Source organism: Trichosurus vulpecula, chromosome 2, assembly GCF_011100635.1.
Source record: "Trichosurus vulpecula isolate mTriVul1 chromosome 2, mTriVul1.pri, whole genome shotgun sequence".
Taxonomy (NCBI): domain Eukaryota; kingdom Metazoa; phylum Chordata; class Mammalia; order Diprotodontia; family Phalangeridae; genus Trichosurus; species Trichosurus vulpecula.
This window is the reverse complement of record NC_050574.1, coordinates 363,864,939-363,883,241: the sequence shown is the minus strand read 5'-3', so window position 1 is coordinate 363,883,241 and position 18,303 is coordinate 363,864,939. Positions and strand designations below refer to the sequence as shown.

At 35.0% G+C, this 18,303-nt stretch overlaps 1 protein-coding gene across 2 annotated transcripts in view; it reads left to right on the top strand.

The window, feature by feature from the left end:
* The window catches only part of TBC1D23 (TBC1 domain family member 23), a 63,363-nt gene extending 45,320 nt beyond the window's left edge, over positions 1-18,043 (top strand). The window contains exons 12-20 of one of the 2 annotated variants that reach the window (XM_036744484.1): positions 3,157-3,199; positions 3,889-3,998; positions 5,295-5,437; positions 7,720-7,764; positions 10,898-10,986; positions 14,090-14,225; positions 15,197-15,391; positions 16,962-17,062; positions 17,588-18,043. In XM_036744484.1, the coding sequence (XP_036600379.1) occupies positions 3,157-3,199; positions 3,889-3,998; positions 5,295-5,437; positions 7,720-7,764; positions 10,898-10,986; positions 14,090-14,225; positions 15,197-15,391; positions 16,962-17,043 (843 nt within the window). In that variant the 3' untranslated portion in view covers positions 17,044-17,062; positions 17,588-18,043. The remainder of the gene's footprint in view (positions 1-3,156; positions 3,200-3,888; positions 3,999-5,294; positions 5,438-7,719; positions 7,765-10,897; positions 10,987-14,089; positions 14,226-15,196; positions 15,392-16,961; positions 17,063-17,587) is intronic. The other variant, XM_036744485.1, reaches the window with a different exon arrangement.
* The last annotated feature ends 260 nt before the right edge of the window (positions 18,044-18,303 follow it).

Sequence of the window (18,303 nt, the reverse complement as noted above, 5' to 3'; positions counted from 1 at the left end):
CAGCCCTGAAGGTTCTTGAGTAAAAGAGTATATTGTTAAGATCAAGTTGTCCTCTGTGTGCAGGATGTAATGGAGAGGGGAGAGGCTAGTAGCAATGAGATGAGGCAGGAGGCTGTCTACAGGAGTCCAAGTGAGAGTTGAGGAGGACCTGAACTACATGGTGCCGTTGTTAGTGACAAGGAGGGGACAGATGTGAGGCATTTTCCAAGAGTAAACACAGTAAGACTTGGCACCTGAGTAGAAGTGGGGATGGAGAGGAGAGGGAAGAATCAAGGAAAACTCTGAGGCTCTAAGCTTAAGTAACTGGGGAAAATGTGCCAACAAGAGAAATAATGAAGGTTGGTGTGATGGCAAATTGTGGAGGGAAGGTAACCTCAGCTTTGGACATGATGAATGTGATGTACTGCTAGGATACCTTGGTGGAGTTATGTAGCAAGTAGGTAGAAATAAAGGACAGAGCTCAAAGAGAGGACACTATATATAGGTGCTTAAATTGTCATTGAAATCATGATAGTGTGTGAGAGCCAAGGGAAAGGGTGTAGAGACAAGAGAAGAAGGCCAAGGAAGGCAGAAAAGAGGAGTAGAAAAAGTATGATAAATCATGAAGGAGGCTACAGAACATTTAGGCAGATAGGAGAACCAGGAGAAAATAGTGTTAGGGAGGCCAAGGCAGGAGAGAATATCAGAACAGAGAGAGAAGAGATAACCATTGTCTCATGCTTCGGAATTATCCATTGGGATGAGAATTGAGAAAACAATTGGAATTGGTAATGGGGAAGGAAACTTTTTGTAGAGTGTATATATAGGAAACCACACACACACACACACACACACACACATGCATGCAGGCGCGCACACACAATCTTAGGCATAAACAAATAGATCTGGATGAACTCAACATCAGCAGGAAAGTCCATTCCATTTTGTGCTCATGGAGGATATCTTGCATGATAGTTGCAAACCCCTTTGGCGTGTGTGTGTGTGTGTGCGCGCGCGAGCATTTATTTTTTTATTGTTCAGTTGTGTATGACTCTTCCGTGACCTCATTTGGGGTTTTTGTGGCAAAGATACAGAGTGGTTCGCCATTTCCTTCTCCAGCTCATTTTATAGGTGGGGAAACTGAGGCAAAAGAATTCTATGTTTCAGACTATGACATGGATTTTGAAGAGCAATCCATTGAATTTATTCTCTCATGTTGAATAGTCACTGCAGATTAACAATAAGTTTAGTTCGGAATTGAATAAGAGGAAAAAAAAACAGACTGAATTGCATTTGGAAATTGTGCAATATTTTCAGTGATTCCTGACCTTCAGATTCCTCTTTTTATCAGCATTATTCCATCAGTGATTCTATATACTATAGTTCTAGATTGTCTAGATAACACCATGGTCTCCTAACAGTTAAAACTTTCGATTAAAAAAAAAAACTTTCAATAACCCAAAATGGAGAGGTGCATGGGTGGAGACAGGTAGACTGCAACATATTATCAATCATTTGCATACAAAGGGCAAAAAGGTATCCAGGAAATATATGATAATAAAAAGAGGTGGTTAAAGATGTGACCGGATAATATACGATAGAAGAGATACAAACTCTCAATAGCAACATGAAAAGATGCACAGACTCCTTAATAATTACAAATGCAGATTACTTAATAGATAACTTGCATTTAATAGAATTGCAAAAATAAAAAAAATAATAAAATCCAATATTGGCCTTAATATATTTTTATTGGGACTGCAGCCTGGTGCAAACATTTTGAAGAATGATATGGTAATAGAGTCATAAAACTGATACTGTCTTTCAACCCATTCATTTTATTCCTAGTCTTCAAAAACATGATGAGAAGGTGGAAAAGATATAATCTCACCAAAATTCTCGTAGCTGTTCTATTTATAATAGCAAAAATTTGGGAAATAACATACATGTCCAGTAAGAGAATGACTGAACTACTTAATGATATGTTAATGATAGAGTATATTAAGATAACAAAACTTCATATTGCCCTAGAAAATGATTATGAAACACACAGTGAAATAAAGGAGGCACCTATATTTGAGGTGTTAGCTAACCAGAATCAGTGGAATTTTAGCTGTATCTACACTGGATATAGTTAGGTAAAAAAAAAAAAGGAAAACAAAGAATCAGAAAGGTAGAACCTAGACAGACCTTGGGACTGACAGAGCAAAAGTATTTTCTTTGCCTGTTTGTTAATTTGCTTGACTCTCCCTTTTTAAAGGGTGGGAGTTGGGCTGCGTTTTTATTCCTTGGTTCATATATTTATTTGGTTGTTTTTACTGATAGTTGTTATGTTTACAATTTTTTAAAAAATCTTTTAAAGACCTAGGGGAAGGCTTCCAGCTTGCAGGTAGATCTTCTCTGGAGAGTATAGAAGAGCATCTCAGAATATGGATCATGAATGCATTGCTCTGGAGAGGGAAAGTAGCTACACTGCTGAGGTCTCAGATTCACTGAAGTGTTAAAAAATGATTGGAGAACAGAATCAGAAAATGACCAAATATTGTTTGGAAAAGGTTAGATGACAGAATTCTTACTTGAAGAAAGACATATTAGATGGAGCGAGATGCACATAGTGACTAAGATGTGGGCCCCAGCCCATCATCTCTCTATATATATTCTCCTTTCCAGGGCCCATTTGACTCCTTTTCAACATATGTTCTGGTATTAGTCATACTTTAGCAATTAGAGGGGAACTTGGGAAGATTAAATAATTGTGTATGGTTTGGGTTCATACCATGGCCTTTGGAAGTATTTTGAAAGGTTTTTAAAAGACACTATGAGGAAGGAGTTCATTTTGGTTGTTTTTTTTTTCTCTCTTGGTTCTGTGGTATATTTTAAATCATAGCCTTTATATTGAACAGTTACCATTTTGGAAGTTAACAGTTTTCAGTGGGGAAAAAAAGGACAAACCCAAAAGATGAATTTCTAAGCCTGTGTGCAAAAGTTGTGAATATCAAGAAGAAAACTGGCAGTTTAATGTTTAACCCTATGGATCCTGTTTTTAGATTCTTTTTTAAAAAGGCAAAACAAAAATTCTAGATATGTATTTCTAGAAATTTAAGTTTTAAATAGCGTCATTAGCATTTTGAATATTGGGGAATTTAAAAATAATTTCATATTTATTACCCATGACAGAAAAACAAAGAATATGTCAGCATTGCCAGCGGTGGATTTATGGGTAAGTTTAAAATTTCATTTCTTTACCTCTGGCATATGGGAAGGGATGATACTTGGAGTGACAGCAGAAGTGATATTGGATGGAGAATTTCATCAGTCACTGAGTGTTTATTAAATGTTCACTATTTTTGCCAGATACTGCTAAGTACCGGGGATAGAAAGACAATAGTGAAACAGTCCCTGCTCTCAAGGAGTTTTTGTTGTTGTTGTCCTACAGAATAGAGCTAAGGTTTTGCAAAATTATTTTTGCTACCAATCATTGCTTTTACTGGGGATTAATATCTCTTTTTTTAAAATAATTAACTTTGAGAGTTGCTAAATTATTATAGGAAAGGCTGGCTTGAGTTTTCCTTCTGTAAAGAAAAGCAGCAATAGGTCTCCCATGAAGTCTTTATGTTATGTTGTAATATAATTTATTTGAGATTACCTATGGGCAGCTTACAAGAACCAGAAAGGGAAGATGTAGAATTCACCAGAGTAGTGTTAAAATCACTGCAATGTATGCGTGACACATGGACAGGAAGTTAGTGGGAAGAGGAGGCTTTCTTTAAATTATAGGCCATACTATTTTATGCAGAAAGGGGATTATGTGTATATAAGGAACCAGTTTTGTATCATATTTACTTAGGTATGTAATAACTGCCTAAAAGGGTTTGATACTTTAGTTTTTGTTTCTTTTTTTTCCACAAGCACTCCAGCAGCACTTAGCAGACATAAATGTGGATGGACCAGAAAATGGATATGGCCACTGGATTGCTAGCACGTCAGGTTCCAGGAGTAGTATAAATTCCTCTGTTGATGTAAGTGTCTGTATACAGATTATTTTGCCAAAGCTAGAAAAATGCCTAGAAAAGAGGACCAAGTATTAACAAGTTCATTAAGTAGTTTCATTATGTTTACAGTGAATCATAATCATTTAATCATATGGTAGTTTGTTTTAATAGAAGTCTTTTTATTTTGTACAGATATAGTCTTAGTCTATTTTAGTCATTACCTTGAATAGAAGAAAAGTTTCAGAAGTTTGTCTGGCTTAAGTATGTATTCCTTTTCCTAAAAAATGCATTAGGCCTATGTCATTATTTTTCAATATAATTATAGTCTTCTTCAGTACCTAAGGTCCTAAGGTAGTAATGCATGATTATCCCCCAAAGTAGAACTATAAACAGGATGCCAATAGTTAATTTGCCAGTAGTTCCTTTTTTGGAGCTATCAGCCCAATTTAGTCTTTAACCGTTTTATAAAGAAACCATTTAGTGTTTGGCTGATGCCCCCTTACATCAGATGAGAGCTTTGGTGAGTTTATTTATAACACAATGATTTAGTTATTGAAGATTCCTCTCCAATAACCTATTTTGTATAAATAACCTGTTTCCAATAAACCACTAGATTGGGAAGAAGAGGCTGACTCACCTTATTCAAATGCTTTGCAGTTTGCTGCTATAAATATTCAGCATCTTTTGGGAGCTGAATAGCTCTTCTCTCCACCCACTTTTCCAACTCAAAGCCTTTTTTGGGATCCTGGACTCCTAATTTGAGAAATACTGATTAAAGACCTAATGGAAGGCCTCTAACCTTTTGCTCCAACAACTATGCAAAAATAAAAGGGTAAAATTAGTGAGAGAATGTGTTATATACATTAAACAGAAAATTTTTACTAAAGCTACTTCAACCAAAGCATTTGCAAACCAGAAAGTAAAAAGACTTGAGTCTGATAAGGAGATTGTTTTCAGTGTTAATTTGATTAAGTTTGGAGATTAGACAGGCACAGACTTTTCATTATATCCATGCATTTATTTAATTTCTAAAGAAAATACTTGAAGAAGCAAGAACAAACATGGTAGAAACATGTAAAAGAAAAATGATTTAGCCATGTTAGTAGTAATATTACTACCTTTTCATTCTGTAGGTTAGGCAGACCAGAAGTCAATAGGCTTGACCTATTTCTCATGGAGGGAGGAATCGATTTTGATGACTTAAGGCATTTATATCTGATTTTCCATCTTAAAAAGTTCATTTCCATATATCTTTGTCATGAGTTTGCTTGCTTTTATGTTTTAGGAGACATTTCATCCTTAGATCAGTTCTTTTTCTTACAGGGTGATTCTCCTAATGGTTCAAATGATGGACGAGGAATGAAATCATTGGTAAACAAAATGACTGTCGCTTTAAAGACAAAATCTGTGAATGTCAAAGAAAGAGTTATCAGTTTTATTGAGAATACATCAACTCCTGTAGACAGGTGAGGTTTTTTTTAAAATAGAATTTGAAGTTAAGAGAGGACCATGGTACAGTAGGAAGAGGGCTGGATTTGTGTCTTGGGTGACACACTTAAACCTATCTAGGCCTCAGCTCATCTGTAAAATGAGGGAGTTGGAATGGATTACTTCTCAACTCCTTCCAGATTTATATGTATGATATAAGACCTATAATCTATAATTGATACATAGATATACCTCAGTCAATGAAGATACTCCAGAAATGTTTAAATGTATTAAGTGATCCTGTTTCACTAAGTTATACATATTATGTTTCCTGAAATAAATTTTGACTCAGAGTTCATCCCCTCTTTGGCAACAAAAAGAAGGACTGTGGACTGAAGATAACTAGAGAAACCTTATCTATTAAAATCTTTTAAAACTTGAAAATGGGGTAGATAGGTGGAATACCTTTTATTCATTAAAATAATAACACCTGCTACAATATGTACATATCACTACATGTGGTGGATACTTTTCCACTGTCTTATGGGCAGTAGAAAGAGTCCTGGCCTTTGGGGAAAAGTCTTTGCCAATTCTTGCTCTAACCCTCCTTTATCAGAGATTTGCAACCTAGGGAGTTTTACCTTGCTAAACAAAACACAGGCCTACTCTTTGGAATTTGTGAGTTTAATTTTTCATAGAACTTTATTTATAGAATATAAATAATCCCAGATAAATGGAATGGGGAAAAGTAAATACTCCCTCCTGCAGTTAACACTCTTAATTGTTTTCTTCAAAATTTTTGCTACCTATAATGTACTTTGTGTGCTTTTGGAAACTTGTCTTTCAGGGTGCCTAATTAATTAGTTGCTTTCAAAAATCTGAAGTTATCTTACAACTTTGAACCAGAAGGATTTCTTTCTTTCTATCAGGAAGATTCATCTTCTTGAGTTCAAATACGGCCCCAGACACTTACAACTGGTGTGACCCTGGGCAATCACTTAACCCTGTTTGCCTCTGTTTCCTCATCTGTAAAATGAGCGGGGGAAGGAATTGGCAAACCACTCTTGTTTCTTTGCCAAGAAAACCTCAAAAGGGTCACAAAAAGTGGGACATCACTCAAAAATGACTGAAATAACAAATTGGAAGGTGGGGGAGGGGTGTTGATCTATTAAAAAATAAAAATTAAGTTTACCTTTTGAAAAATGCATATATTGAATTTAACCAAGTAGCAACAAAACTTTGTGCCTCTTGGATTTTTGTTTGCAGTAAAAAAAATATTTTATTGAGGGCCTGTTTTTGCTTCTCTATCACTACTCTCCTGTCCTCTTTCCACCCTTTCTTTTAACAAATATGTATAGTCCAACAAAACAGATCAGCACATTTCCCATTTCTGAGAATGTGTATGTCAATCTACACCTCTAATCCAGCACTTCTCTGTAAAGGGGTGGGGGGCATCTTCCATTATCAGTTCTTTTGAAATCATTGTTTCTTGCTTTGATAAGAGTTCTGAGGTTTGTTAGCTTTCTTCCTGTTCTTGTCATCATGTAAATTATTCTTTCAGTTCTGCTTACGTTGGGTCTGAATTAGTTTGTACAAGTCTTATTGTGGTTATCTGAATCTTTCATAGCTGTCATTTCTTCTATTATATTCCCCAAATGGTGGATACCTGTTTTGTATGTAAAAATGGCTGAGAGAACAAAAAAGGATTTGTTTCTAAGCAAATTTTTCTCTTGAAAATATAGGCACTTAATATTGTTTTACTTTCAATATCTAGGGAAATTTGAATCAGGTAACATTAAAAATTTGAATGTTGGAAATATGGCATTTCATAGAAGTGTATTTTTTCTGCAATAAATGTAAATAGCAATCAAGATTGTAGGCTTACTTTTGTCAATAAAAAATAAAATATGTGTGCCTATGGAGTGATGTATTGTATTAAGGTTATTTTATCAGATCTGGCTGTTTAAGTAATGGATCTCATGGGGGTTCTAGTTAGTTCACAACTTCTGGATATATTCTTAGGTGTAGGAATGTAATTATTGCCTTCTATATGTTAGTTTTAATCAAAAATCTCTGGGGATATGTTTTGTCTTTTGAGTAAATAAGTTATTTCTCTCCTCAGCCCTCTGCACCCCCTCCCTATCTCTACCCAGAATGTCATATTTTCCTGTGCTTTCTACTTGAGAATATCAAAACCCTTTCCTCATAATGATTTCTTCACATAATGATATGTATTGGAAAAATTGATCACTTCAAACATATATAGATTTTAATTTTTTTATAATTGTTTTGTTCTGTCCTCTGCCTTGATTTGCTATAGAATGTCTTTCAATCTTCCTTGGCCAGACAAAACAAGTACAGAGCGGTAAGCCATGGGTAGAAGAGTCCAACTAAGCCATGCTTGTCTTTAAGCATGATTCACACTGTTTGTAAGCATTAGTTACTCTGACATAACCTGAGATTCCAGGTAGCAGTTAAAAAAAAAAAAAGCTAAATTTTTCAGTAGCCTCTTTTCATTCTGCTTTTTGATTATTTGTCTAGTGCTGCTCTTTGGGCTGTATTAGCTTGGTGCTTTTCATTTTTTACTGCATGCATGCTCCTTTGGTTTGATTCTACTTCCTTTTATGCCATATTCTCTTGAGAACTTAATTTTTCATGAAAAATCTGCATTGAAGACTGAGTACACCATTGTGATCATACATGCCATCTTTTGCTTTGAAATAGTAAAGCATGTTGCAGAGAGAGAGAGAGAGAATTTGAAGTGCCACCTTTTAGGAGAAATAATTGTTAAGGCATGGTCTCAACCTCTTGAAAGCTTATAATCTAATACAGAACCTTAGAGTTGGAAGACACCTTCTAGGTCATTTGGTCCAGCCTAGTGCCACTTAAGAGATTTGGTTCTGCCTATGGCTGATTGTTTTTTTCTTTTTCCTGTTTCCATTACATTATATTATTTACCCTTTTTTAGAAATTTACAGCTTTTAGAGTAATAAAACTTACTACTTAGGTGAATATAAACCAGTTAAAGAGGTTTGGTTCTTTTCCGGTAACGTACCTTTTGAAAGCTAGTCTAATTTTTTTAAACTTCACATTTGAAGGTGTTCTGGCATAGTGTCAGTATAAGATAATTCTGAAATGCTTACCCAAATCTTTTCCTAGAGAAATCACTTGTTTTAACAGCATAATTTATTAATTTTTTTTTATTTCTAAAGGTATTCTTCCCCAACATAGTCATCTCCATTTTTTTCTTATTACAAGATGATTGTTTTAGTTAAATTTTATTTAGTTGAGCTTTATTCTTCCCAAATTGTGAACTAATTTATCATTCAAATTATGATCCTCCTTGTCCCAGTTAATTTTTCCATTAAGTTTGGGAGGCCTAACAAACATATTAACGTAGGAAAACTTATCTCAAATCTGAGAGTCTGAGCAAAATACAATTTAGATGAAGTGAAAACAGGAATTGTTTTCTTTCCATCTTTGATGAAATTAATTAAAAATTTCTTCCCTTCTGATACTCCATTAAGATGTTGGGTTGAAGATTAATACTGACACATCTTTAAAATTTACCTAAAGTATTTTGTTCAGTTTTTTTCTTTGCAAAATGTATTTTGACAGTCCAAATCAAGAATTTGCTTTTGGACTGTCAGTGTTACTCATGCTTATTTTCTGGTTATTACTCATATAAACATTCTGTTGACTTTTCAAAAAAATCATAACGGCTTAATCAAGAGAAAATCAATGCTTCCTGTTTTAAAAAACATATTAAAAGGTCTTAAAATGCCTCAAGATATAGGACTTAAGCCTTGGCTTTTGCAGTATCATTTTCTTCTTTACAAGAAAACTGACAAAAGATTTACAAATCGTTTGGACTGAAACATGTATTTCAAGCCAAGTCAGTGTGGTATAGTAGAAAAAGTCCTAGTATGGGATCAAAGACCTTGGTTCAAATCCTAGCTCTGTGCTTATTACTCATGTGACGCTGAGCAAGTTAATTTCTCAGGCCCTCAGTTTCCTAGTCTGAAAAATGAGGCGTTCATACTAGATGATCTCTAAAGTCTCTTCTAGCTCTAAGTCTGATGATTCTATGATTAGATTTTCTCCCTGAAGCTATTTTGCTGATGTGGGTTCTACCTCGATAAATTTACTGGGTGATGAAAAGGAAGATTTGTTTTAATTTCTAGATCATTTAATTTGTCTTAATTTCCAACTTTATAAGATATGTTGTTTAACCTGTTTTGTGGTTTACAGGAGCTGTTTTTATCTAGTGTTTATAATCTGCTATATTGAACCGGATATAAACCTAATATACAATTTCTTTGAAAGAAAACAAGAATAGCTGTACACTGGGAAGTGATCAATTCCCCTACTTCTGTGTGTGATTGTACTTAGTTCCCAGGGTGTGGGTAAAGCAGCTATTGCTTTAGCTGTTGCTAATGAGGCCAGTGAGTCTAAAACTGGTGATTATAACATACCAAGTTCAGGTTTGGGGGGACATCTGGCCCACATTTGGATCAATATTATGCCTACTTCCCATTGGTTTCCTTTTCAGCGATATGTCGTACATGGTCTAAAATATCAACCTTTTTGGGGGAAAATAAGGGACTAGAACAAAGGTTTTCTACTTAGAGCCTCATTCAGAGTGCTTGTTACAGAATTACCCACACACAATTAAGAAAACTAATTGAAGATCTGAATAATCCAAATGTTTCTATACAAGAACATCTTGTAAAATATGATAAAGTGTGAAAATCTAGAGTGCACGTTTATAGTAAATCATCCTTTTGATCTTTATTCTAAAAACATGATGCAGCTTCCTCAAAAGTGTGGGCTAAGAAATAGTTGATGGAGTGTTTTTATTTTGCTTTGATGGCTTACAGAGATAATTGATATCAGCAGATGTGCACACACATACACATACATACATACATACATACATACATACACACGTGCGCGCGCGAGTGCCTAACTTACATCCTATAGGGTTCATCTAGGTTGTGTACACATTTTTGTCAACCAAAAAATGACATTGAAGCTGGGATGTTTTGAGGGAGAACCTTAATCTTCATAGGATTTTTTTATGTCCATAAAAACTTTTTAAGAATTAGAAAAAAGTAAACAAAATGAAGTTTTCCCAGCAGGCTCCAATTTTTCTGTTTTAGAAAGAAAAAATGCCCAGTTGGCTTTGTTGTCCTTTGAACCTTTGGTTCTATTGTCAAGAACTTCAGATTGCAGTTAGAAGGAATGTTTAACTTGCTTAAATTTCATTCTTACAGCTTTGAGAACATGTAGTCTAGCAAATAAAGCCTATACTCCTCTTTCACTAACATAGTTTGCTTATCTACTTTCAATTTTGACACAGCTTTTCTGAAACTATGGGCTCTTCTTGGATGCATAAAATTCACATTTGCTTGCATGTTAAAATGGTGTTTGGGGAAAACTTTGCATGACGTTTATCTTAAGCTGTTATTTTCTTTTCCAAATTCTGATAATTATAGACATGTGAGTAGCAGTGACAGAGTGGGCAAGCCCTACCGTGGTGTGAAGCCTGTATTCAGCATTGGGGATGAAGAAGAATATGACACAGGTACATTCACTCATCTGTAGAGTACTTTTTGCTTTGGAATTCTTTAGGTATCGTACACACACACAACTGAGTACAAATGATAGCTCTGTGCTACATATTGTATAGCAAAGTGGGCATAATATGCTTGATATGGGCATAGTATGATTCAGAAGTTGGAAACAGCTGGCCTGATGCTTTATTTCTTCTAGCCAATAGATGACAGCCGGCATTGATACCACGTGATTGCTACCATATACGTGCCCATAGTAATAGTTACTCTTTAAAGAGCCACAAGGTGGAGGTGTTGCTGCTTAAAATTCTGACTTTGTCTCTGTTTCTTTCCTTTTGTAACTATCCATCTATAATATAATATCTGTTTACTTTTTTCAATCTATTTCAATTCAACAAATATTAGAGATCTACCTAGTTAGTCAGTAAACATTTATTAAGGACCTACTAAGTGCCAGGAACTGGGAATTTAAAAAAAAAAAAGTAAGACTGACATTACAGGTAAACGTATGTGCTTTGTGCTGACCACTGTGGTTGATGTCATGGGGTTAATGAAGTTTAGATAAAATATGCACTCAATTTTCATGGAGCATAGTCAGGGGATATGACATATCCACACATAATTATTAGGGAACCAGAAGTACATAAAAGAGGTGAAAACAAAGAAATTATGTATCGAAGGAGATCAGAAAAGATTTCCTGAAGGACATAAGATTTGAACTGAATTTTCAGAATGGGTAGAAATAACAGATGAATGTTTGGCAGATGTTAGAGATGGGATGGGAACAAATGAAATTGTCATATGTAGAGAGAAAAGAAGAGGGCTAAGGGCAGAACCTTGGGGAAGACAAATGTTATGGGATCAGGAGAAAGATCTAGGAATGGGGTCACACAGAGCCTCAAAATGAAAAACAAAACTTTATGACCATTAGAGCTCTCCCACTGTGGAAGGAATTGCCTTAGAGGGTGGTGTATTCTCCATCATTGGTGCTCATTGATTAGGAAAATTTTAGAGTAGTTCAGGTACAAGTCAGACTACTTGATTTTGGGGGTCCTTTTTAACTGATATTATGTAATTCTTGAGGGTGTCCAGAAGTAGATAGTCAGAAATGTCAAATGCTTCAGAAAATCAAGGAGAATGAGGACTTAGAAAAAGGCTATTGGATTTGTCAATTAGGTCCTCCATGGCCTTTGAGAGAGCAGTCTCAGAAGAGTGTTGGCAAGTGAAAGTCAGAGTACAAGGGGTTGATTGGCAAATAGGTGTTGAGGATATGGCAGCCTTAAATTTAGACTATTTTTAAATGTCTTATTGCTCTTTTTTTTTTTTAAATATCACTGTCCAACTACTTCTTTCCCTACTCCACTCAGAAATCCTCCTTTTTGACAGAGAAAAACAGTTGAATTCTGATAGCATATGCCACATTCTGGACCCAGTCTACCATTTATCTACCAAGAGGAGTGAAGTATGTTTCATTAGCCTTCACAAATCTGTTGGTTATTCATTCTTCTGAATTCTGATGTCTTTTAATAGCATTTCTATTTCCATTATTGTGGTCTTTATGTATATTATTCTCTTTGTCCTTTCTTTATTCCATATTAGTTCATACAAGTCTTCCCAAATTTCTCTGAATTCTTCATAGTCATCATTTCTTATGGCATATTAATACTATCCATTTTATATTTATATGCCACACTTTGTTCAGGGATTCTCCTCCTGCCCCCTTGTCCCCTGACTTTGCTTCCCACTTTGTTTCTAGTTTTATGCTACCACAAAAAGTACTACTATGAATATTTTGATATGTATGAATTCTTTCTGTCTGTTTATGACTTCTTTGGGATGTATGCTCAATAAAGTTATCATTGATAGGCAGTTTAGTCACTTTGCTTGTATAATTCCAAATTATTTTCCAGAATAGTGGCATAATGCATAACTTCAACAGTGAATTAGTGTGCCTTTCTTCGCACCCCCCTCTTTATTATGGACTACTTACAGAAAAAAGAAGCTTCACTATAAAGGGGAAGAGAAATGTAGGATGGTAGCTATATGAGATAGAAATAGAAGGGAGAAACGTTTTTAGAATTGATGAGACTTGGACATGTTTATGAGAAGATTGGAAAGAGCCAGCCAAGAGGAAAAGGGCCTTGGAGTTTACAGGAAGGGATAAATAAGGTCAAGAGCACAGGCAGGGGGAATTATTTTACCAGAGCATCCCTCTGAGATGGAAGGAAGAAAGAAGGTGAACCACAGAAGCTTTAAGGTGGGGAATTGAGGGAATTCTTATTAGGTGATAGTATTAATCTTGATGAAATAGAAAGTTAGGTAATTTTTATCTAGTAGTTTTATTTTTGAATAGATTTTAATGTTATCTTCATAATTTGAGATTTTTTTTTTAACTTAAGTGATTCTTGAATTTTTTTTTTACTTTCCCTAAGGCACTATCTATGGCTTTTGATGGGGGAAAAAAAATTCCTCTCCCTGCAGTAGAGAAATGTACCTGTGGTTGGGTTGGCTCAACCATGTCTTTACAATTTTGTTACCTATATCAAGTTACTTTACTTCACACTATTTTTTAAAATTATATGAAAACTTTACATACAAACTTCTAAAATGTTTTAGTTTAGTTTGTTAGCTTTATAAATTTTTTCACTAGATTTTCATCCCAAAATGTCATGTAATATAGCATTAGTTACCTTAAGAAATATTATAGAATTTTCTTTTCAGTTTAGTCTAATCAAAATGCTTTTGAGATTTTCTCTTGACTAGTAAGTAGTCTATGACTTTTCAAAAGTTGATGAGAAGATATTTAAAAACTTTTTTAATAGCACTATTAAGGTTTATGAAACACTTTATTTCCATTAGTTCAGTTGACCCTCCGCATAGCCTTTGAGCTATGGGCTAAAGGTGATATCATCTCTGTTTTACAGATGAGTAAACTGCAGCTCAGAGAAATTTAAGTGACTTTCCCAGGGTTACAATGGCAGGGTTATGAATGGCAGCGTGAAATTGAACCCAGTTTTCTCTTGACTAAAAGCTCAGTGCTTTTCCTACTATATCATGCTGCCTTTCTATTTGAGAGGTGATCTCCATTAATATAATAATTTTAATTCTTTGTAGATGAAATTGATAGTTCCTCAATGTCAGATGATGATCGAAAAGAGGTTGTGAACATTCAGACCTGGATAAACAAGCCAGACATTAAGCATCATTTTCCTTGCAATGAAGTAAAAGAAAATGGACACATGTTTCCTAGGTACTGGTTCAAGATATTTTCTTATTCTGAAATAAATTAAATTTGTCAAAGTTAGTATGATAATATATACTTAAAATTATAGAGTGGGCTAAAAAAATTTAAATCCATTACCATTTTATCATGTAAATTCAATCTGCCATAATAACTTTTATCAACTTTTGCAATGTACGTGTCATATTTTTTAAAATGAAAAACTCTCACATGTGGTATTTTATAAACGTATCAAAAGTGAATTGAGCCACAGGGAGTAATTAACCATTGCTCCAAAATTGCTTGTGATTTGGGCACCTAAATACATTGCATTCCTTCCAATCATGAAAGAAAACTTAATAATCTGTGGTCATCGCTGGCCTTGGTACCATGTCAGAGTATGTTGAATGACAGTCTTCCTTTGATACTACCATAGTGAGATTCTAGTTTTCTGAGTCAAAAATCGAGGTTGATGTAAAGTATAATGTAGCAGAAGATAGTATCCGTATTTACAATTTGCAATACCTGTAAACTGTATGATTTGTTCACTAGTTATCATTTAACAAATACTGTCACTTGTGGAGCCCAAGTGTTTAACTATGCTGGAGAGATTTTCAAAATAGACTAATTTTTTCCTATGTGTTTCTACATAAGTATATTTTTGCTTACATCTTTATGAATAGAGAGTTCCATTTTAGCATTATTAATAATGGACATTATTCTGATATATTTGTGTGTTGTATTAGGTCTTTTTTGTTATACTAGTTATGAGGAATAGCTGGACATGAATTTAAAAAATTTAGGGAGTAGGAGTGAAAAATCTTTCATTATAAAATAGTTTTTGTTCATAAATCATTTTACGCTATGATTCTGGCTAATACAGAACTAACCTCACCTAGATTTAACCAATATATTAGCAAAAGGGATGTTTGGTAGCATCTATTTTGGTTTAATTTGTGAAAACTATTTTTTCTAATACTTGATTACTTTTTTCTTTCAAGTCATCTTTTGGTTACTGCAACACATATGTACTGTTTAAGGGAAATTCCTTCACGGAAAGGATTGGCTTACATACAGTCTCGGCAAGCACTAAATTCTGTAGTTAAAATCACATCCAAGAAAAAACACCCTGAGCTGATTACCTTCAAGTATGGAAACAGTAGTACCTCAGGAATAGAAATTTTGGCAGTTGAAAGGTAAGGAGACATGAATTTCAAGTAAATTGTTATATTAAAATGGTACAGGAAGGTATTTAAACAGTCGGTATGTGTGTTCACATCTCCGCTTTTCCCTCCTCCCCCAGTAATGACTACTACTGACACAAATGTGGTCTAGCAACTAATCTGTGATACACAGTTGGACCATGTCCACTTTGGCATGTTGTCTTTGTAGAATTTAGGATTTATTGTACTTCTTATGAACCAAAGAACTTTATTTGCTCATTAGATACTTGAGAACAATGATTAAAATCAATGTCTGGGGAATTGTACATTTTAAATTGAACAACAGCTTAAAGCAGAATTGATTGAACATTTATTCTGTTCCTTCTCATCTACCTGGGATATTATGCAGCTGTAGGCTTGATTGCATTTTTAATAATTTATATCTCAGTGAAGACAGGCCTGAGCAATTCAGCTGCTTAATGAAAGGTAGTTTTGAAGAGTTAAGTTCCTAAAATTTACGTTGGTTATCTTGGCTTTCAGCTTCTGTCAGTGATTATTTCCCAATTTTCAGTCATGCTGTGTATAGCATCGGATACTCAACTTCCCTTATATTTCTTATTTAAGAAAAAAAAAGTGCATACTCTGTAGTGATGATTGTGATTTTTTTACATCCCGTCGCCACCCTGCTGCTGTCCACTTTCACCTCTGGTAGAATCCTACGTCTATAGAATCACCTCTTGGAGCTATGAGAGACTTGTTTCACTCTCATACTTTAGAAGTCAAGATTGGTCACTACATCGATATGAGTTCTGATGCCTTTCAGTGTTGTTTGTCTTTTACACTATGTAGTCATTATGGAAATTGTTTTCTAGGTTCTACTTCGCAGCAGTTCATACAAGTTTTCACTAAATCACAGTACTGTCCATTACAGGGGTGGGGAACCTGCGGCCTCGAGACCTGAACTTCACAGAACAAATCTCCTTAGTAAAAAGATTTGTTCTGTAAAACTTGAACTCAGTCAAAAGAACCTAGAAGGCCACCTGTGGCCTCGAGGCTGCAGGTTCACCATCCCATATCCATCGCGTTCCTGTACCACAGTTTGTTACGCTATTGTCCAATCAGTGGGTACTCATCTTGCTTCTAGTTTTTTGCCACCACAAAAACTCTTTCTGTGAATATTTCTACACATAGGACTTCCCTTTTGTCTTTGACCTCCTAAGGATATATTTTCACATAAGTGGCTGACATTAAATGCTTTAAGGTCCTGCCCCGTAGAACACTGTTGTGTGTGCAATACAAACTTTTCACAGTGGAGCTCACTGGGAACATTAAAATGTCTTACTGTAACTACTCTGAGACCTGTCGTGAGATTGGGAAAATAAACTGTACTTGATAGATTAGCTCACTAGGATTGTCTCAGTCTTATAGTCAACTAAAATGAGACTGTGGTGCTGACCTGGACACACTCTAATTGAACTTTTCTTGGCTTCTTATTTTTCCTTGAAAAAATAATTTAAACCCTCAATCTTATTAGATGTGTTGTGAAGAATAAGTCTTATTATTGTGAAAGCATTACATTAACATTTAGTTTTTGTTCTTGTAGGTATTTGATTCCAAATGCTGGGGATGCTACCAAAGCCATAAAACAACAGATCATGAAGGTTCTGGATGCCTTGGAAAGCTAATAGCAAAAGACCAGGAGAGGTGTGAACACACTTTCCTAACCAAATACTAACCTGAGACATTTTATTTACTCCTGGGAGTGCCTGAGTAGCAGGCTTAAGATAGGGTAAATTATTGTAATCAATTTCAAGACCGTTTTTAAATTTTTAAATTTTCTTTTGCATTTTTGGTTTTGTACAAGTCAATTATTATCAAGGTCATTTACTAAGTGGCTTTAGAGTAGCTGACCTTGCACCTTCATGGAGTAAGGATACAAGATGCAGTTCAGTTTTGAGCAACCTCTTTTAAGGGAATATTCTGCACTTTTCAGGTTACAGTATAGACATATGTAAATATGTGTGTGTGTGTGTGTGTGTGTGTGCGCGCGCACGCGTGCGCTCGTGTGTGTAATTGCAGTGTCTTCAATGACCTTGAACACTATTCATGGAAATCGTTTAGAAAACCTAATGTTCTTACATTTGGTTTTACCCACGAATATTATCAGAGACTAAAAATATTACTCAGCGTAGTAAACATTTTGCTTACTACTCTTGTTCTTCTTAAAAGGACTGGAATTCAACCAATTCGGTGGATATGGAGATTCCAGCTGATTGAATAATGCAACCCTACTGTGAAGTGTAAAAACATGTTTTCTAAATCACACCACTTACCTATGCACAATTGGGGGACATAATGTGAACACTTTAGGAATGAGCGCTTCAAAAATACTAAACCTGGTACTAATAGTTACCACAGGATAGCTAAGACTAACTTCTAGTCTTAATGAGGAAAATGGAATGGGTAAAAGCGTTGTGATAAGTGGGTTAAATTTGAAATTCAAATTGAAAAGGATAAAACTGGAGCAGTGAAAATGGTCTCCATCACAAGTGAATTATATGGTTTTGTATATTTCAAAACCTGTGTGTTTGAGTGTGCATTGTTTTACACTCATTTGAGGTTGTGTTCTGTGATGAGACTAAATAAAAGCTACTAATCAGAGTGCTACATAGCTGCAATGCCTGATCATCATGTCCTTGCTTCTTAATGTTATTTTTCTTTATTACTTTGTTTTTCAAAGTTCAACTGTTTTGAAAAAAATTTTCTTCCCCTTTGATGCAGTGAAACATAAAGTGATCCGCTTTATTTTGCTGCTTTCTTAGTTGATCTTTTTTGATCTATTTTGAACACATTTGGTGGGGAGCCCTAGAATGTGTTTGGGGCCATGGAATGACTTTCTGGAATCCTTTTTTTTTTTTTTTCTTTTTCATAAGGAGTGTAGCAGA